Raw genomic sequence first — 22,403 nt, forward strand, 5'->3', positions numbered from 1 at the left:
AGAGACGTGAGCAGACGATGCATCGCTCCGGTTGTTCTGGGGGAGGCTTCCCCGTAGCTATTTGAACTCAGGCTACTTCTCGGTCGGTCAGTGCAAGCGAGGAGGTTTAAATTATTAGGAAAGCAAAATGAATCATAATCTAGCACCTGAAACTATGGTGCGGAACAATTAAACTTTCAAGTCGAAGAAAAAGACAACAGAGGAGAACGTCACAATCTTTTGAGACATTTTCTTTTTTCTCTTCCTTCGACTTGAAAGTTCCTGAATATTTTCGCACCCCAATCTCAGGTGTCAAATTATGGTTAATTATCACCAGCTTACTTCCCACTCACTTTTTTTTTTCATTAAAGAGGGGACACTTCTTTTTGAGAGGATTGCTTGCTGGAGCTACGGGGCTGACGTAATGGCTCAACAATCCAGTACAAGTGGCGCCAACTTCAGAAGAGGGATTTCTGAATTCGGCCTCCATTTATAAAAATAACCACTCTGTGGCCACTTGAATTTATCAAATATTCGCCGCTGTTTTTGAAATTAGGTCATACACCCTTGACTACCCCTGGGCAATGCATACCAGTCAAAAATCACTGTATATGAGAATTAAAGGATATCATAAAAAAATTGTGTTAAAATACTTGTACTTTGCTTTTAAAGTACATTGTATTTATAATACTTTACTTCAAAGTACAGTGCACCCAGTGTATTTCTTGGTTTACTTGAAGTCATCACGTCTCATTTGCTTTGTACTTTACTTGAACTACCTTTTAGATGTACTTTACCCAACACTGCTCCCAGGTATCGAACCCTGACTCTTTGCGTGGAAGGCAAGGACGATAACCTTTAGGCCACGGCCGCGCCGCCTGCTTGACCAGCTGCGCTCGCGCCATTACTCCCCACTTAAAAAAGTGCATCGCCCCGATGCAACACGAAATAAAACAAAGCAAATAAAAAGAATGGCAAACTAAAGACTCATTTGGAACACAAAATGCCCAGATTCCTATTGAGCGTAGTACGGCTTCAGGCACACGACGTGGACGACTTCAAGTCGCGGTGGGCGGCGTGATGATGTACTTGTTCCATCGGGCATCACCTCGTAGTACAGATCTACAAGTCGACAAAGTACCTTGTAGGGTTCGTAATACTGTTCCAGGGGTCTCTCACTGAGACCACGGCGGCGAATTGGTGTCCAGAACCGGACCCTGTCTCCGGCCTGGAAGTGGACGTCTCAACGACGAAGGTTGTAGGGGCAAGTGTCAACATGTTTTTAGGCTTTAATCTGGAGTCTGGGGAGCTGACGGACTTCTGCCCGCTGCACAACTACAAGGCGTTGTCGCTTCCGTCGACAGCCGGTTCGTGGGGCAACATCGCGTCCAGCATTGTCCTTACTTTGCGAACATGAGCCAGTTTAAAGGGTGTCACCCCGGTGTCCTCTTGCACGGCCATGCTGAAGACAAATGTGACGTACGGCAACACCTCGTCCCATGTCTTGTGCTGCACGTCGACCTCGATGATCCATGGTCTGAGATCAGAACTTCGGGAGCGCCCTGCCGGAGGACGATGGACTCAATGAAAAACTTGGCGACTTCCACAGCCGTCCCTGAAGGAAGGGCATTCGTTTTGGCGTACCGCGCGAGATAATTTGTGACGACGATTATCCACCGGTTTCCCGACGTTGACGGCGAAAAAGGGCCAAGTAGATGCATTCCGATCTGCTGGAAGGGTGCAGTTGGCGGAGGAATTGGCTGCAGAAGGCCGGCCAGCCTTGCCGGGGGTTTGTTGCGTCGCTGGCACTTGTGGCATGATCGTGGGTATAAGCGGACAGTTTTGGGGAGCAGAGGCCACTAATACTTTTCACGAATACGGGCCAGCGTCCAGCTGTAACCGAGGTGCCCGGACGTCAGGTCATCGTGGCAGGCTTGAAAGATCTCTCAAAGGTCGGTCGGGATTACCAGCAGCCATTGCGACTTGTTATCCCCGAAGTCCTCTTTGTAGACTTCATCTTGTTGAATAACGAAGGTCGGCAGGGCTCGTGAGAAAACGCGTGGCATGGTAGGCCCGCGCGCTTTCAGGTGCTCTAATAGTTCGCGGAGCTCAGGATCGCCTCGTTGACGTCGTGCCATGTCGTCGGTGTTCACTACGTCTAGGAAGCACCCGTCGTCGTCGTGGTCGCTGCTGCCGTTAAGTATTTCAACGGGGGTCTGGAGAGGCCGTTGGTGTCGCTGTGCTTGCGGTCTGATTTGTAGACCACAGTCATGTTATACACTTGTAGTCGGAGATTCCACCGAGCGAGGCGTCCTGACGGGTCCTTGAGGTTCGCAAGAAGCAGAGCGAATGGTAGTCTGTGACTACGCGGAACGGGCTCCCGTACAAGTACGGACGAAACTTCGTGATTGCCCGGATGACCGTAAGGCGTTCTTTGTCAGTCGTGGAGTAATTTTTTTCCGCCTTGGAATGTGCCCGACTGGCGTAGGCGATGACTCGCTCGGTGCATTCTTGCACTTGAACCAGTACCGCGCCAAGTCCTGTGTTACTTGCGTCCGTGTGAGTCTCGGTTTCCGCATCCTGATCGAACTGTTCAAGAACCGGAGGAGTCTGGAGTCGTAGCTTGAGCTCGTCGAATGCGTGCTGCTGCTCCTCGGCCCATTCGAAGTTATCGACGTCCTTCTTGAGGTTTGTTAGCGGTGCGGGAATCCTTCGACACCCCGAGCGAAGCGCCGATAATAGGCACACAGTCCAAGGAACCTTCGCACGGAATTCTTGTCTGCTGGCGCTGGAAATGCTGCGACGGCGCGAATCTTCTCTGGGTCTGGCCGAACGCCTTCGTTACGAACCCCGTGACCTAGGAACTTCAGTTCGTCATAGGCGAACCAACACTTTGACGTCTTAAGGGTGAGTCCGGCGGTCCGTATGGCTTGGAGATCAGATCGGAGTCGTCTCAAGTGCTCGTTGAAGTCGGCGGAAAACACTACGACGTCGTCGAGGTAGACGAGACAGATACGCCAGTTCAGTCCTGCCAGTACTGTGTCCGTGACACGCAGGAAAGTTGCTGGCGCCGTGCGTAGTCTTAGGGGCATCACCTTTAACTCGCACAGTGCACCCTGCGTGACGAAATCTGTCTACTCTCATTCCCGTTCGTCGACTTCGATATGCCAGTAGCCACTCTTCAGGTTGATCGATGAGAAGTGTCGAGAGTGGCGCAGCCGGTCTAACGTGTTGTCAATGCAGGGCAGTGGGCATACATCTTTCTTCGTCACCGCGTTCAGCTGCCGGTAATCAACGCAGAACCTAAGCGTTCCGTCCTTCTTCTTAACCAGTACGACTAGAGAGGCCCACGGACTGCTTCAAGGACGAATTATAGCGTCGTTCAGCATCTCTTGTGCTTGCTCCTGGATCACCTCCCTTTCTTTACCGAAGACTCTGTACGGCGATCGATGCATAGGGCGCGGGTCGTCCTCGGTAACGATGCGATGCTTTGCTACGGCGGTTTAGCGGACCTTCGATGACGTCGCAAAGCAATCGTGGTATTCGGCGAGGAGGATAATCAGCTGCAATCGTTTCGGCTCCGGAAACTTAGGGTCAATGCCGAGCTGCGCTGGCGACGTACAGTCTTTCTGAGGTTGCGAGGATTCGTCAGTAACCACGGCGATTTAAACGGAATTTCGGAGTTCCTCGACGTGGCCCGCGGCTGCACCTTTCGTGAGGTGTTGCCTTTCGTTTCGGAGGTTTGTGAAAGGACCACAGCGCGACCATCCTGAAGTTCAACTACTCCTTTTGCGACGCGTATTCCTCATCCTAGAAGCAACAGGAGGCTTCCCTCGAGCAGAACTTCGCCGAAGAAAGCTTTGGTGATCCCGATGGGCACGAAAAGACTCGACCGCATTGATAAGTTTACGTGGCTAGCGAGGTCTCGGACCGCGGATGTCGTCGCCTTGGGTATCTCTGGTGGTGAAACAGGTTTTCATAGCGTCAACCGGTTTGCTCCGATGTCGATGACGGCGCCGTACTCGCAGATAAAGTCCATTCCGACAATAACGTCCCTTGCACAGTCTTGCTGAACGACGAACTTAACAGGGCACGTCTCATCATGGATCACGACGCGAGCGCTGCATGGCCCGACTGGTGTGACGAGGTGCCCTCCGGCGGTTTGTATTTGAGGGCTTTCCCACGGCGTTGTCACTTTTCGCAGGCGGCGAAAGAGTTTCCCACTCAAGACTGAGTAGCCTCCTCCGGTGTCCAAAAGTGTCGATGCATCGTGGCCGTGGATAATGACGTTTAGGTTGTTGCACACCGATGCGAGGGCGTCGTTGTGATGCGTAGCGTAGAGAGAGTGGGAGCGCTTCAGTCGTTTTTGGAGGCTCTTTTCGTCAGCCGTCTTCGGGAACTCCACCTCCAGGGGTTACCGCGCCTAATTTCCCCGGCAAGGAGCGAGGGACGACAGGCTTTCACGTCGGGGTCGTTGCATCGGCGAAGCCGGACGTCGCGGCGACGGCGACCGGAACACTCGGTGGGACGCAGGCTCGGGGGACTGAGGTCGTCGCAGGTACTCGTCGATCTCCTTAGGGCGTTCCCCCTAACGGGAGCGCGGGTCGTTCGGGTGAACCCGCGCAGCCCGAGTCGTCGGTGCATCGGCGGTAGGTGTGGTCTCCCTTAGCGAAAACTAAGACGTTTCAAATATGCAACATTCGGATTTGAGTGTATTTGAAGTACAGTTGATAGTTGTAAGTACACAAAAAATAGACCGAAAATATACACTTCTTTTTTTTTACTTATTAGTAAAATATATTTCCGAAAATCTTTTTAAAATCACTTTATTTAAAATACATTTTAGTTTGTTCCATGCGTTCTGAAATATGCACATTCTAAATTAGTCAATACAAAATACCGTTCACATAGATATCTTAAAATATTTATTTATTTCACGCAAAATATACTCCAACCCTAATAAAAATGCAGCTATCAAAAATATGTGCGCAATACTCTTAAAATACCTCGAAATCTTAAACACTGTTGTGTTATACCCTAAGTATGTTTTGACTGCAATGCTTTGGTAATTTGACAAACTACCAAAGTATCGAAAATCTCGCCTATCAGAAGTTCACTTCAAGCGGATGTCGAGTACACTGAAATGCCTAAAAACAACATTTGATTAGTTTGTCAATTCAGTTGTGCAGCATCGCACTGATAAATCAGCCCAGTTTAGGTTATTGTTTCCTTTTCTACATCAAGAACACACCTGGTGCGTTTCTTGCACACCAATCGCAAACAGGGCTCGGAAACTACAACCACAACACTTGCCGATGCTGGAAAGCTTCAGCAGAGTTGTGAGCAGATATGTTTGGCGTGGTTGTGTTTGCACATTGTTAGTTGACTGAATGTATATTCTCACCGTTTTACGTGATGTGAGTAACTTTAATATAGTCGCGTTAATGATCATAATAAATAGTTCACTAGTAAAAAAATAATATAACTATTTTAAAGTGAAGAAACTGCTTTGACTCGCTTCGTCTTGAGTGGTTCTATGCAGAGAAGCAATAACATTTCTTCTAGGAGCCGTTTTTGTACAGTCGCCTAATTAGTATTAGTTATACCCATGCTTTTTAGTAAGAGATATCGTCAACAAACTTCAATACACTGTTTCCCCTTTGACAGACTCCCGAAGAGAAGATCGAATACTTGGAACCTTAGTAAGTGCAGAGGTGGTCACCGGCCAAATGATTACCTAATATGTAGGCTATATAAGGCTCTAAAGCAGTCAACGGGACTGTGATTCAGTTGTTCAGTGCGTCATGGTGTTTGTTTTTGTTTCTAATTCATTTGTATGTATTTAGTAGTGCCTTTAATTACCAAGGGGGCACTATTTACTAACGAAATCCCCCAAAAAAATGTGTAGCCGGTTTTTAATACACAAATGGCATCTTGAGGGGGAACGAATTATATTTTTGGTATATCCCAAATCTTTTCTGATTAATATTTATGATATATTTTGAATACCTTACGCGCATATTTCGAGTGTGGACAAAATAATACAGAATGAATGCAAAATGAATATTCGTATTCAATATATTTCAACTTCGTTTCAAGTACGGCCTTTTTTGCTAAGGCCCGCTTCCCCGCAATGGAAGCACAGAGGGCGTCGTTCGGGTGTTCGCCACACGTCGGCCTTCCGGGGTGCGCGGGGCTCCTAGCAGGCGTACTGGTCCGAGTCGTCGCGGCGTCGGTCGTGCTGCGGCGCAGGAGAGTGAGGTCGGGGCGGCACGACGTAGTTGCGAAAAGGAGACTGTGGCCGTTGGCCCACTGCGGTGTAAGTCAACATTAGTTTCTCGGGGGCTGCCACGACGACGGCAGCCCCTGGTTGGATGGCTCTCTGGACTTCTCCCCTCGCGGCCTCGGCGAGGGGGGGCGAAGCTGGTCGGTTGACGGCAGGTAGTAGCTTTCCGAACCACGTCACAAATGATCTGCCGAGTGCCTGGGATGCTGCAGCCAAGGTCGCAGCTCAAAGGCAGCGAGGCCGGGTAGTCGCTGGTAGTGAGTGACTCGGGCTTGCAGGGCAAGCTCGATGTTCGTTACCTCGGTCACAAAATCTTGGACTATAGTCGGAGGGCTGCGGACAAGGTCGCCGAAGATGTTATCTCTCACGCCCCCCATGAGGATTCGTAGCTTCTCTGTAGCCCGAAGGTCGGCGCGGGTGGTCAGGCGCAGAACGTCCTCCACGAAGCCGATGACGTTCTCGTTGGGGGCCTAGATTCTGGTTTGCAGTAAATCCTCGGCTCTCTCTCGGTGGTAGTGGTTGATAAGTGTGTCCTTCTGCTCGCTCTTGAGAATGTCCCACAATGTCAAAGAGGACACTTGATTTTCGTACCAGTGCTTGGCAGTCCCCTCAAGCGAAAAATAGACGTTGTGCAAGCGCTGCTCGTCAGTACAGTCATTGTGGCGGGCAACGCGTTCGTACTGGTCGATCCAGTCTTCGAGGTCTTCGTATTGCTCGCCGGGGAACGGAGCAGCCGTCCGCGGTCTGACGGGCAGGTAAACAACGGTATTCCCGCGTAGCCGTCGTCTGCACAAAGGGTCATTCCGTGCCGAACGTCCCAGGCGTGACGCTCGACCCTCGCCGATTTAAAAAAAAAAATAAAAAAAAAACGTTCAGGAAAAATACACCACCTCGAGGGCTGGTGTGACTTGATGTTACACCAGACTTTTTTACAGATGTGATTTGGGACATTTTGTGGTGTGACATCAGAAATCCGGTGTTCTGGTGTGACACCAGAAATCTGATATGTGGATATGACACCAGAAATCTGGTGTTCTAATGTTACACCAGAAATCTGGTGTTCTGGCGGTGCATCAGGTTTTGTTGTAATGTGATACCAGACCACCTGTTGACTGGGTGTTGCTTTACTCACAAAAAAAGGGTACAATGATAAGTTTGACAACAACGCTGCTGCCATAATTACTTTATTCAAAAAAGCAAAAAGCACAACAGTAAAGCTTCGGAAGCTTTACTGTTGTAGGCAGTTGGCCGCGATCAACCGGAGTTTGTCCGGAGCCACTGCCCTGCGTCGAAGAACCGGACTCCCTGTCTTTCCGCGATTCTCGACCTTTCAGCTTGCGGTTGACTCGTATCTTAGTTACGCTGATCCGTTCTGCGTACCCCTCCGCACTAGAAATTTCCTCTTCTAAGGCATCATATTCGACAGATAGCTCGATTTCCTTGTCCAGCTGTTTCAGGGAAGCCTCCTTAAGTAGAAGAATATCAAATGTTTCTTCGAGCTCACCGATGTCGGTTGGATCCGTGGCCAGCAGACGCCAATCTCGTTGATGATCTTTTTTGTGGCGGCTCGCAGGGCAATCCTCTTTCGCTTCAGGCAGTCGACGCCTTCCTCGCTCGTAGTAGGCATTTCGGCCCCAAAAATTGTAATAATTACTAGCTTCCTTTGTTGCTTTGCTACCCAACCAAGCTCGTCGGAAGTAAGGAAAGCGCACCAACACATCTTTTCGGCTTCGACTCACAAAGAAGACTTCTTTACTTTCTCAACCTTAAACGAGAATACCGGCGGAAAGGGAAAGAGAAACCCTCGAAGAGGCGAGCCGGCGAGCGCCCCAAGCTGCTCAAGGCCGCCCGGGAAAGTGCTCTGGACAAGGGGAACACTTCTTGAGCACAAAGGAGCCCGCCGCGGGGTCTCCGGCGACCACCAAGACGGGAGGAAACAAGGCACCCCGTCGGGCGACGGAGCGGCATACAGACTAATAGAAAACACGCGCGCGGACGGGGGGAAAAGTCAACAAAAACACAACTCTGGTGTCACATCAAACTGCGAGGTGTGCACACCAGGCTGCCTGGTCGGCGCATGAGTCCTTGTGGTGTGACACCAGACCCTCTTGGTGTACCCATCAGGCTGATCTGCAGGTACACCAGCATTTCTGGTGGGCACACCAGGCTGGTGTGCTCGATACATCTGCATCACTGGTGGGCACACCAGATATTCTGGAGTCACACCAGGATTCTCTGACGTCACACCAGAATTGTCTGCTGAGTAATCACTTCCGCACATATTTGTGGTGGTGAATTTTTTTTTATGTCAGCACTGTTTGAATAACACAAAAAAGCGCCACCTATGGTACAAGAAAAAAACACATAAATGATTAGACACCTATTCCCAATTTTTCTTTGAATTTGCTTGCACGCGTGCATAATATGAGGACAAATTCAATATTAATAAATTTGTTTTTGTATCGTTTTCATTCGATATGGACAAGCTAAAGTTGTGTCGTATTCGGAAGAGTTTACTTTAAATTTACCCTAGTGTATAATCACCCAAGAAGTGTTTTAAACCTGTATTGCATGCATATTTTATGCATACAGTACCTTCATACCTTTAGAAAACGAACCTACAAATACACTTAAGTCTGCTAACCTTTCGGAATACGAACGCATTTGTATATGTAGCGTATTCCCATAAGCTGCGCTCCGCGCTTTGCTTGGCCGTGCGACTTCTCCGGAGTCTGCCCGTGCAGGCTCTGCTGGCTCTGCGGAAGGGAGCACCCTCTTACCGGCGGCTGGGCCGCTGCGCCACCTTGGAGAGGGATTCTTTATGGGGTGGCGTTCTTTTAAACTACGACGCACGCCAGCCAATTGGGGTGGCTGCTATAGACAACAGACTTCGCTCCATGATACAGGGAAATTTAGGTGCCGTCTGGCGCGGCTTCAAAAGCTGATAACGCCGGTTTCCTCCATGGGGCAGCTAAAGCTTTCGCCTTAAAACATCTCTCTGATATTAGAGCGTAAAGTAGATTAAAACTGCGTTTTGGCTACAGTTCAGCCATCAAGGTGGTCCAAGTAAAAATATACCAGTCCACTCAAACGTGAGTACACCTTTGCAACTTATTATTTACGAAGTTAAATCGGGGGAATATGTTTTTTTAAGTAAGGAAATATTTTTTTGAAGTTCAGCATCCGCGACATCGCATTGAGTGGTTCAATGCGGCTACTTTTCTGCACAGCATGTTGGCGACGGGTATTATCTTATCGCGACGGAGGCCGAACGATTGATGCCTACCTAGTAACATATTTTGCATGAAATGCATAAGCTTCCACAAAAGCACTAAGCTTTTACAATTTGAAGAAAATGGGCCATTCTGCAGCCTGGCAGCCATCCAATTGTTTCAGTGCCTTCAGTCAGAAGTAAGTGTTAACGTACTTGGTCTGCTCTTTTTGCGTGAGAGCTAGTGCTATCATCGCTGTTCCTGGTTTGCGCTAATATGCTCGATATGGTTCAAAGACGTAAATTGAAACTAGCACTTCTCCGTTAGAATACATCTTTGCCTGTGCTATTTTTTTGCACGCTTTTGGTTTTAGTATTGTCGAGTTTCTCAATGGTATGAGTGAAACCAGACAACTGCAGCTTGAATTTTCTTCACGCTATTGTAACTTGCCCTTTTTTACGCAGCGAACTTTCTCAGTGCTCTTTTGGATCAGGCGGTTGTTACAAAACTATTGAGAATAGAGGAAAGTCCATAGCATTGTGGGAGACCTCAGCGAAGTAGACCGGCGCCTCCTCACATTGAGTTCTAGGAGCTCGACGGATCACAATTCCACAGTATATGGCCATCACTTCCGTGTTTACGTGGAGAAGTACACGTCCGAGGTGGCTTCTGAATGGTGCTGCAACCCTTTCCTTTACCCGGTGATAAATGGACGAGGATCGTTTGTTTTAACACTGAGACTTGCAGACGCCCATCCTACTCTTAATTTATTTCCAGAAAAAAAAAAAAAAGCTCTGCCAAATGTCCAAAAGGTTTCTGTATCATCCGGGAACATCCGAAAGGAAAACAGCCGGCAAATGTGTTCCTCAATCCGATGAAAGTGACTCGGAAGTGCCAGCGTTTGCCAAAAATTGACGAAGTCCCGGCAGCGGTTGGTGAGAACCCCATAAAAGAAAGAAAGCACAATGGAGGCGAGAATCCTACGTGAGGAAGAAAGTATACAGGCTTCAGCAAAAAGCAGATAAACACTCTTCCAGTCTCTTGGCATTGACCAGGCATCTACATCGCGAGACACACAGAAAATAATTTTGTGTTCTTCGATTATGTGAAGTTAATAAGCGTTGAGTTGTTAACACTAGCCCCCCGTTCCTGGTCTTGTGAAAAAAAAAAAAAAACGCAGTCTTTTGGGGAGTCCGGCCAGCAGCAGGTGCGCGAGGCCATAAATATCAAACAAGAGCGTGAAACACTATGCACTCTACATCATAAAATTGGTCACCCTTTGAGTGAAGACCTAAAGTCTTCTGTCAGAAAGTTTTCGAGGACTACTCAGTTCCCTACTGCCTCCCATGGTACAAAAGATATACTGCACGGCTGTCAGAAGCCGCTACTTTTGACGAACCTAAAAGAGCTTCACCAAGAATTGAAGAGAGGCTCAAGCCTAAACTGTGGATCTTCCACTTCGAGGGCGCGTGCCAGCACACGCGCCCTCGAAGCTGTGTTTTAGCCGGGGAAGTGGGAAGCACATTGTTCGCATTTGCGTGCAGCGCCAAACCTTGAAGCTGATGTTACACACCAGTAAACTCAATCAGAACACTGAAGAATTATTAGCGACTGCAGTGGGTCAAGTTTATGAAGAGGATTGTAATATTTGACAAGTGCGACGTCTGCCGCAGTACCGAATACATTGTAACGTTGCCCCAGAAAAATTATGACCTTAACACCAATCAGGTCTACCATGTTCAAGTTAAGCAGTGGATGAGCGGTCTCGGTGGCATGTTTGAAACAATTCTGTTAACTACTGAGGAATTCGGTGAATTTTTTTTTTTGGATACGTTGAAGAAAATAAAAGGTTGCCACTTTATGAGTAACCAGCAAGCCCGCTACTTGCGAGAAATAAAAGCACAGCTAAGTGAAGATGAGGCAATCCTGCTTATAGATGTTACCGAGAATTACAGTTTCCTGCTACAAGGCGTCCCGCAGCCTTATTGCTGGGTCAACGCACAGGCTGCACTCCGCCATCCACAGAATAGGGCACAGACCCCCGCAGCACTTCATAAAAAAGTATTAACGGAGAATTGATTGCTGACGAGTCGAAACATATGCACCACTTTATTTCTTTAGCCTGAAAAAAAAAAAAAAAAAAACGTGCGTGGGTTTTACTTTTTTTTTTTGTCGCGAATTCACGACAAACCAATTCCAAACCTCAAACGCGAGCATTTGTGACCTCATGTTAAGTTTTCGTGACAAAGCTGCAAAATTCTTAAAGGCTTAAAATAAATGCACTCAAACTTTTAATAAGGCTTTCCTTCGCCTAAACCTACTTTAATGCTTTCTAGCTCTGGTGACGTAAGCCAAACTCGACAGGCTGGCAAAGGCGGAACGACCGGGAGTTGCTTGGAGCGTAAGCGGCAGTTCATGTTTGTGAACGGTAAACTTGTTTATTGATACGGAAGCAGTACTACTATCAGGAGAATACTTCCAGAGTACTTACCAATAAAATAGCGATCTCACGCAATTCGTGATAGATGCATAATCTGATTCGGGCAGCACAGAACGATTCACAAACACAACGTCGGTGATGAAACGGCCGCTTACATCCAACGGAAGTCTCCCAGTCGCCGATAAGCGGCTCTCTGTCGTGATAGATGCGCAATCCGATTCGGACAGCACAGAAGAACGCAAACACAATGTCGAGGTTGAAGGCGGTCGATCACGTTCAGCGGAAGTCTCGCGACCGCCGATGAGCAGCTTTTTGTTGAAACGCGTCCAACAACACAGCAGAGTAATTCCATGAACTCCGACGAAATTTACCAAAAAGTTAGTATGGACGTATTCCGGCCGTTCAAGACAAAAAATCACCGCTGCGACTGCAACCCTCGAAAAACAGGAGAACACTGACGCCTGACGGGCGCAAACCGGACCTGCGTGGCACTACAGCCCACCGTAACTTGGAATACGGCAAAGACTACTGCCCAGTGACCCCATCAGTGTGTCAGAGCAAGTCACGTGATAAATTTTCGTCCAAGCGTTTTTGCCCTACGAAGAGCGGTCACGTGTTTCGCACCACCGCTCTGATTTGCTAGAAGCAGCCTTCGCACTGGTTCACAGCCACACGAAGACACAAAAGAAAGTGTGGTGGGTTATCAGAAGACGAGGTCAAAGGAGGGTGGACAATGTAGCTAATTTCCCTCTGCTGCTTTGCATAGGCCACATTTAGGGAGGGTCGCAAAATGGGGCACGTCAGGACTTGCTTGATGCAGGCATGCTTTGATGCCGACTGCAAAATCACAAAATAAATACTCAAAACAAATTCGAACGCCGTCGAAGCATGGGTAAAATCTAAGACGCCGAGAGCAATAGTGAGAATACTTGAGACATCATACGAGTTTTCATTTAACTTTCAAACAATAAGTTGTACATTTATTATTAAGATTTATAGCAATTCTAGCTATAAGTTAAATATAATAGTAGCAACTTCTTCCACTTTAGTCACACAAATACAGCAGTGTTAAATATCAAAATTACCTTTAAGTCTCTTGGACAGTTCCTCTCGTATAGACCATATATGTCCATAGCTAGGCAAATATGGCGGAATGGTGTTGTTTTGCTTCCAATTTTTGCACACGTAATCATAAAAATCATCACATGGATTTCTATTTCTGTCAATTGCATGGGTAAGCATTATGCCTGTAAAAGTATAAAATACATTTCAGGTACTATAAATATGGAGGAATTATCCCGCGGCACGAAGCAAGTCCGCTCTTACCCATCTCTCGACACTCAGGCGTGTTGCAGACATTGTCATGGGGATCAGGATTCACGGGATCTGCAATATTGAAGTAGAGCAGTTTATTCAGAGAAAATGTCTAGTGCTACAGATGTTTGCAAGCAGCCGTTCTTCAAAAGCTGGTCTGGCATGAATAAAAACGCTTTGCTTGGGCGCTGGGCTGAAAACCGTGGGTACGCCCCAGAAGCGCTTGGCTATCAGATGATCTTCCCATATCATCAGCAAGATGGCGGCGACCAGGAGTCGCACTTCGAAACGTCTAGATCTACAGGAAGTTTTACGAAGGACTGACTGTATATGCTTGAAAGAGCAATTAAAATTAAGAATTTATTACTCGAGATGAGGATCCGGGGAGTACGTCATGTGGGAATTGGAAAGTGATAATTAAGAAGTTAATTACTTAAAAATTATTACTTTTGGAAATACTCGCTTTGACTGGAACATGTTATTACAAATTTGTGGCCGGTGTGTAGAATGCGCCATCGCTGCAGTTTCAGTATGATATCTGTTATACTAAAAAAAATGTAAAAGAAGAAAAAAACCACAGAGAGCGTGTCATTCCTGCGACCACGTGACCATTAAATAATCTGACGTCGTCAGATCGCCTTGTGGTGACTAACCATCAAAGCTGCATTGTAACTGTGGTAGCGAGTCACCATCATCCCCGGAGTGGGAAAGGGGGGGTCTATAGGCCTTCCTCCGCGAAGGATGCTGGCATTGAAGAAAGGGCAAAACGTCGGTCAATATGGGCTTGTGCGGCGTTGTGTCACCGTCGTGCCCATCCGCGGGAGTTCCACGGGAGATGGAGGGACGAAATACTTCCTTTATCCCCTTCCGGCCCTCTTCCGTAGTCTTCTGTAGTTTGAAGCGCCGTCTAGATTTTTGTTTCAAAACGGTGTTTTCCATAAGTGGAATAACTTTTCATCTCAGTACTTGCATAATCGGCGGATAGAGGGCGCTGACACCCTGCCCACTATTAAGTTGTTTTAATTTGGTTGCTTTTTCTTTCAACGTGCACGCGGCTGCGTTGCTGTTTCAGCTTGGTTTCGCTTAAGTTTCTAATCCAAATTTGTCCTTTCTAGCATATAACGAGGCATTCGTGTTTTTTTTTATCCATCCGAAAAATATCTCAAATATATTTTATAAGAGCACCGGGTCAGTGGTCCAGGAGTTGCCACATTAGTTTCCTTTGAAATTTCGGAATACTGACAAAAAAAGGTTTACGTTTTCGCTCAACAAGGTTTGTTCATGACGACGGGTTATGATACCTCTGGTTACAACGAAAGAAGCTACTTAATTCTCCAGTTTGAACCAAACTATTGTGTGCTTGTTAGAGGAAGGGAGGGTAGGGTTTATAACAGCCACAGCTATTAACTCGTGAATTTCAAAGGAGGGCAGGGGCAGCTGAAGCTTCCATGCTTCCAAGGGAGGTACTCCAGGAGTTTTATTATTTTGAAGTGTTAGCTGTTATTCAGGCAAACACTTCTTCGCGATATTTATTGCGGGTAAGTTAATGCTGCCAATGTATGAAATCCTACAAAGTACTCGGGGGAGAGTGGGAGATCGCAACCCTCTACAGCTGCGTCACCCGTCTCACAAACATCACAGACGACATCCTCTGCACCCTGCCCTTCTTCAGCACTGCTGACTTCAAGGCTGTCTTCAGAGTCATTCAAACTTTTGTTTAGACGCTTTCATTCCGCTGTAAGTATCCATATCGAGACAAAACTCGCAAGTTAACGAGTTAGCGTGTTTTGCGGGCAAAGTCGAAAGCGCTCTAGCCAAAAGAGGGCAGGGTTGCCTGCATTGTGTTCCCATTTGAGGACAGATATAATGAGCGTAAACAAAACGAATGGAGAGAAATAATTTCTAAATTTTGCTTGCTAATATTTCCTTAATGGCTAGAACAACCTGAAAATTACCTTTGTTTCCACGTTAGGGAAAATCTTGGCAGATAAAAAACTATTTACTTTTACGAACTGGTACTTGGCAGTGCTACGAGTAGAGGTGAAGTACGTAGTATACTGGTTCGGGAGACGGCAGGTAAGTGCTGCCATCTATCTGCCAGCTGCAAAAAGCTTTTTCTGTCTTAACTTAAGGACACCACGCAGCAAACCATGCACTCTAAAAAAGAAGGGTGTCATGGGGTACACCCATAGGGGGTGTAAGTGCTTGTCACATATACTACACCCTTTGGGGGAACGCTTGTACACCCCAGTGTTGTACGGAACGGCGTTCCAGAGAACAGCGTTCCTGGAACGCGTTCCTTTTAGGAGGAACGAAAGAACGCCACCGTTCCATTTTGCATCGCTGGAACTGGAACGGGAACGCGTTACATTTTTACTGGAACGGAAAGAGTAACGGCGTTCCTTTTTTTCGTCCTGTGGGGTAATTCTTATTTTATTTATAACAGGGAAATTTTGACAGTACAAAAACCATATCTTTGCGAAGTGCAGGATCTCGTTAACTTTTTGGCTGCTAATCTTATAGATTATTTTGGGTGGTCCTCGCTCGCTAACAGTTTCGGGTACAGGAAAGCTGGTGGTCATTGATTCTATCTTGAGTGCCCGAAACTGCGGCACAAAAAGCAAAACTTTTAGTCGTAGGAAGAGACAAAGAAAGAGGGTCATTTCAAACTCAGCTTTTTTGTTTGGTTCCACGAATCCTCATACACCTACAACATACACGAATCCTCATACAGCCATTTCTGAACTTCCATAACGAGACCTACACTTACAACAAGATCACAGATTGCCAAGCATTGAACACACCCTTGTATCCCGAACTTTGGTCACTTAAAAGATACACAAACAAATAACCTTTATTCCTTCTCTTGTCCCCCACCTACAAACTGAACAACAAATCCAACCTTCACAAAGAAGTATTCGTAGTTTTCAAGACTGCCCTTCAAAAAGCCCTACCCTCTCCTGCACTTGCTCATCTTGCGGACAGCAACACCGAGAAGCAACTGTTGTTAAGCTCTAACAAGGGACTTCGTTGAATTGAAACATGTGAAGTTGTTAAACGCTCGTGCAATGTGGTTACAGTTGGCTCGTCTCAATCGTCCACTAGAAACATGAATATGGTTCAAAGCTGAGATTTTTAACTTGAATATATCAACAAATAAAACCCTGCTTCCGCTTGTTTTCTTCTTCTGGTGCCCTTCCATCGCGACATACAAACTCGTATGTTGCGTGTTGATGGGATAGATAAAAAAAGAAGAAAACAATCTTTGCTTGATTTAACTAAATATGGTAATTAGAAAAATGCAAATGTAACGTATATGTAACGATACGTTCTATTTTTACACTGTAACGGGAACGAGTTCCTTTTTCACAGATATAACTTGTAACGGGAACGCGTTCCAAAGTCAGAAGGAACGAGGAACGAGCTTTCGTTCCTTTTTTTGAGGAACGTGTACAACACTGGTACACCCCAAATATGGGAGTATGTGTACACCCGTTGGTGTGGTGCACATGTACACCTTTTTCTACAGAAATCTCACTCGAAGGGAACACAGGTGCACCCCATTCAACGGTGTACGGCTAAACCTCTTTCTACACCCAATGAAGTGAAAGGGAACACAAATGCACCCCGTTCGAAGGTGTACCATTGCACCGCTTCATAAACCCGCCTCACTCAAAGGGAACACAGATGCACCCCGCTCAATAGTGTACCATTACTCCCCTTTCTACACCTACTGCTCTCAAAGGGAACACAGGAGCACCCCGTTCAATAGTGCAGTGTTACACCTCTTTCTACACACACTAGATTCGGCACAGGTGCACCCGATTCAAAGGTGCATGGTCACACCACTTTATGCACCCGCTTGATAACTAACTTCATAAACCTATTTAAGACATCAAGGAAAACCTTAAAAAATGTATGCGTCCCGGTGGTATTGCAAAAAGGCAGGTAAACGGACACACGGGATTGTTTTCTAATTTCATAGAAGTTTATTAGACAGTTTATTTCGTAAACAAGTACAAACTTGCAAGCAATCCGTGGTATGGGAAGAGGTACAAAGAAGCTGTTGCACAACTGAGAAGATTACTAAGCAAACAAGAACCGGGGGTGAGTTTTAGGTAGTGTCTATTCTCCAAACAGCCGGCAGAATTATTTCCACTAAATTCCACCGGCAGTCGCCCTTCATTCATCGAACGACGTTTCATCGACAGCTCAGATTAGCTTTCCTATATTAGCTTCCTTTTTTTCTTGTAATGAGCTGCCCCAGAATGTATCCGCGAAGTGACGTGTACGGGTGGGACAGGTGGGCTAACATTTTCGTAATGAGCCGCCGCAGGCTGTCGCCACGTACCGGCGTCAACGGGTGGGCTCGGTTGGTGAGCACGGGCCCTCAGAGATACACGCGCGGCAAAATGTCCCTACAGCGTGCATTTCGCGTAAGGAGTGGCGATGGAAGGTTAGTGTCGATGAAACGTGTCTACAAAACGTGCATCAACGAAAACGTGTTTTCACAAAACGCCGGAAAAATTAGAAAGTCTGTATTCTACCTGCGGTTGTCACATGATTGTAGTCAGCTAATGGCAGGCGACTGTCGATAGAATTTTGGGGAAATTATTCTCCCGGCTGCTGGAACATAGACACTGCCTCATTCTAGAGATAATCCGGAACGGAACGGTCAATTGTTGCAAAGGAGCAGGTTGCAGAGAACTTACGATGACAACACCGGACTCGAAATATATGTCGACACGAGCACTGCAGAACAACGCAAACACAAAACCGAAAGGAAAGGGGTCCGTGAACATTCAACACAATGTAGCAGAATCTGTAGTTTGCCGAACCGAACACTAAACTCATCACACGAATTCCTTGGGCTTTTCTGAAGAACTCGCTTGCTGCCGATATACGCGTAGGACTTTGCAAACACTGGAAATCTTGGTACACTCGAATACGTCGTCGCGAACGAAATCTACGGCAGCCCCGCTGGTCGAGGCATAGCACACAAGAAACTAGGCCGGGAAGCACCGAGATCGAAAAAGCTACTACGTCATCCGTGAAACCTTTACTTTCTTCCACGCTTTCAGCTTAGGGAGAGAAAAAAAAAAAAAAAGGAGTATGCAAATTGCAGCTCCTTCAAGGCCAAAAGGGGGCACGCTCGCAAAGGCTTATCTTCATGGACAACGCAACAATGAACACAACGAGAGGATTTGTCACTTATATCCTCTTGGAAGTTCGACCCAAAGTTAACGTGCAGTGGATGCTATCCGTGGCCTTGGCCTTCAGGCTGGTGCCGTGCTCTGGCTTATCTCTAGCTTGGAGGAGACTGTAGTCACGTGAACCTACCCGGAGACCCGATTGGCCTAAAACAGGGGTGGCCAAGCTGCGGCTCGCGAGCCACATGTGGCTCTTTGCGTGTTAAAGTGTGGCTCGCGGTTCCCTTACCTTTTCCCTGCCTCCCTCCCGGTCACATGAGCACTTCACGAGGAATAGAAATGGAATGCGTTGTAAATCGAAAAACAGGCTGCAGTTTGGCAGCCTTGTGCTACTACTACCTTATGTACAGTTGAACTGCTTTTGACTTGGATAGAGTGAAAGTAGTTTGAGTTTCGTTTATTCCTCCAAATAAAAGTTTGCCCTCCCTCGGCTCTAAGAAGTTTCGTGGTTTTGTTTGCGGCTCTTAGGCCGGGTCAGCCTGGCCACCCCTGGCCTAAAACAAGCATAGCGTCCACTCTACTGTCAATACCGAGTGAGCAGGATAGCTCCATACTTCCAAAGAAACTGCCAAACCGCACAAGTGACCCCAAGGGGGAATCTAAGCACAAGCTGATCGGGGCGCGTGGCTAGCGTGGGGGTGCACTGATACACCTAGAGGTTTTTAAGGGAGAGGAGGACGCTCATTGTCGGTGTACAAGTACACTGGCTAAGCAACGCAGGATGCGCATCTCTCAGGAAAAGGGTGCATGTGCGCCCGATGCACCCGACTACACCCTTTTTTGCTTAGAGTGGAAGTGAGACTGTTTCTAATGAAAAAAAAAAAAATATTAAACATCTGTGCTCGCATGTAAAGAAGATGCATTACGAAGTTTCAAAAAACACCATTATGTTGTAATCACACCATACACATCATGTTCAATAACCAAGGAATATTCTTAATATTTGTATTTATCGAAGGATGAATATTTCGCAAACGCGAAGCGAGAAATATGCTCCTCTTGTAACCCAACGCCTGCAAGGTCGCTTTCCCGCATTAGGGTTCGATCGAGCTCGGTGCACGTGAGCGCTTCTCCAGCAATATGAAGTTGGCGGCGAAAGGGAAAGGAACACGGTCCTCTGGCTCGGCAAGCAGAACCCAAATAGAATACTGCAGTTACCCTCAGGGACTCAAACCGAAGAACATAACGTTTCGGTTACGGTTAGGGTTACCGTTTCCTGTTGATATTGGTTTCGTTTCAGTTTTTCACGGTTTTAATTTTTTGAAGTTTCGGTTACCGTTTACGGGTTCCAAAAACCGTTTTTTACCAGTTTCCCTAATAATTTGTTTTATTGCAATGCTAGAAGCCGTTTCATAATAAACGGTTTAAAGTAGTCCCATATAACCAACAACGGGCATTCGTAATAACGACAGCTCAAAAACATTCTAGTAGTTCTAATTGTTCAAACGTTGCAGACGTTTCTAGCTCCAATACATGTTCACTACATCTATTTGCATTATATTGTTTTTTACCCAAGCATACATGTCACCACCGATACTCGGGGATCATAGCAATCTATACAACAAAAATAAACATTGCTACATTGTTGTTTGTCAACGTTTGTTTGTAAATAACCCTCAGAAAGTTCCCACTGGGTGCTGAAAGAAGCATTCGTACCTTCTCGCCGCTATTCATGGCGTTTGGGCCATTTCCGGCTGCCATGGCATTTTGTGTGCATACTTTTAAAGGGCCATAACACCGCTATGTTCTGTGTGTTTCGCAATTAAACCTATTTTTTGTAATGTTTTCCGCGTCTTTGTTCGTTTTAAATACCATGACCTCGTTTTGCGACAGGTTCTCACTGATAAAAAACAGAAAAGCACGACGATCTTGCTGGAAGACGTGACGGAATTTATGAGTGAGAAACTATACTCCGCGACAACCTCTCTTGGCAATGCAGTGGAAGGTACAGGCCCGCGTCCCCTCTCCCATTTTCAGTGTACGCAGGCTCCCCTCCTCCCCCATTTCCCGGGAGAGGAGGAGAGCCCGCGCACACTCAAAATGGTAGAGGGGACGCGGGCCTTTACCTTCCACTGCATTGCCAAGAAAAGTTGTCGCGGAGTATAGATAACAATCAAATAGTACTGGCAATATTTTTAGGCCCAACGAAAGCATTCGATACGATTGATTATTCCAGATTACTTGATGAACTCGAAGATCTGGGATTTGGAGGGCCTCTTTATAGATTCTTAAAAAATACTTTAACAACCCCACTCAAAGGGTCGAAATTGGGAACAATGTCAGTGAGGCCGAAGACCTTAACTGCGGTGTTCCACAGGGATCGGTGTAAGGCCCGATGCTATTTAATATATATGTGAACGACCTCGCTTTGCCGCGTTTGAACTCGAACATTTATCAGTACGCTGATGACACGGCTCTAACATCTGCAAGCGAAAATTACAATATTGCAGTGTCCTCTCTACAACCAAGTTACGGTTTTCGAAAAATTGTATTTTTGTAAACAAAAAAAAAAAAAAAAAAAAAAAAAAAACTCGAATGTGCTTTAGGGCCATCAAAATCATATTAATCTGAGGGAACCAATTTTTTTTTTATATACATCAGAATGTAGAAATTGCTATTGCTCGCCATTACTGTACGGTACAGAAACCAAATACCTGGGCATACATCTCAACGAATATTTGAATTGGAATGTACACATAGAATCACTTAATAAGCCAACTGGAGGTAATCGCATCATACCTGCATAGGCTGCGAAGTTACGCGGACCCGAATCTGAGGTGGACTGTCTACCAAATGCTAGGTGAGACGAAATTGCGATACGGAATAACCATATATGCTTCCTGTTCCGATTTTAAAGAAGCAAAAAAATAAATAATATCATAAAAATGGTAGTAAAGATATTGTCTACGGAACGCGGCTTGAGAGTATAGCATTTGAAGAACCGCTAGCTCTCCGATCTGAAGTTATTGCCAATAGAAAATCTTTTGAGGTTTGTTATTCTGACGAAAGATTACTTCGCACCGGATTTTAAGCCAGAGGCAACGGCACAAAAGCAACTCATGACAAACCGAAAACATTTATTGTTCCAAGAATACGCACAAATTATGGAAAGAGGCTAAGGAAAAACGTCTTTTCAATGAACAACCGTGTAATCTGCAGAACCTGCTGTCGTTTAAAATAGCAAAAAGACAAATAATGAAATGGTGTCAATTTGCGCGCACATTAATATCAAATGTATGTTGCTAAATTATTCATGATTTGCCATAACGTGAACTCGTAGTGCTTTTATCATGTTCTTTTTGATTTCACAAAGCTAGAAGAAAAAACGAGTAAAAAAAGAACAGAAAATGTGTTTATGGTTTTGTTTCTAAATAGTTTGCCCGGTTAAGTGTCAATGATTCTTGATTGTATAGCTTCAACGGCGCAGCTTCCCTGTTTTGTGTATCTTATCTTACTCTTGTTGTTGTAGTTTCTTTTTTCTTTTTTTTTTCAATTGCACTGCGGTGTACTGCCGGTACTCACATACAAGCACAAAAGTGCTTTCGTGAGACGGATTCAAATGTTTGTAAAATGAAGCAAAAGTAAACTGACACTGCTACTACCACTACAACTACCTGAAGTGCTGTAATGTTTTCCAATTGACTGGGCAACTTTGCTGTTGTAGATCTCCGCGAAATAAAAGATGCAACACTCTAAGAAAAGCCCGTGCGCCTACTTTCCCGCACACACTCGGAGAGCCAATCACCGCCACTTACGGAGGTCGCTCAGCGAATGACGATGCCGAAACATATGTTTAGACGAAAAGTGCAGTTTGAGTTGTGACATTAAGAAATATGCAAGCGTGACGTTTTGCATTTCTTAATGTCAAAACTCCGACTGCGTTGTTTCGTTTAAACATTTGTTTCTTAATTGTCCTTCGCTGAGCTGCCTTCGTAAGTTGCGGTGATTGGCTCTCCGAGTGT

At 46.2% G+C, this 22,403-nt stretch overlaps 1 protein-coding gene across 1 annotated transcript in view; it reads right to left on the minus strand.

Annotated features, from left to right (window-relative positions):
• LOC115316186 (neprilysin-1-like) overlaps positions 1-22,403 on the minus strand; it is a 150,010-nt gene that overhangs the window by 66,294 nt on the left and 61,313 nt on the right. The window contains exons 2-3 of the mRNA XM_040206966.1: positions 13,244-13,303; positions 13,003-13,164 (exon numbers count right to left, since the gene is read on the minus strand). Of these exons, the coding sequence (XP_040062900.1) occupies positions 13,003-13,164; positions 13,244-13,303 (222 nt within the window). The remainder of the gene's footprint in view (positions 1-13,002; positions 13,165-13,243; positions 13,304-22,403) is intronic.

This window comes from Ixodes scapularis, unplaced genomic scaffold (genome assembly GCF_016920785.2).
Source record: "Ixodes scapularis isolate PalLabHiFi unplaced genomic scaffold, ASM1692078v2 PGA_scaffold1__304_contigs__length_218370807, whole genome shotgun sequence".
Lineage (NCBI taxonomy): Eukaryota > Metazoa > Arthropoda > Arachnida > Ixodida > Ixodidae > Ixodes > Ixodes scapularis.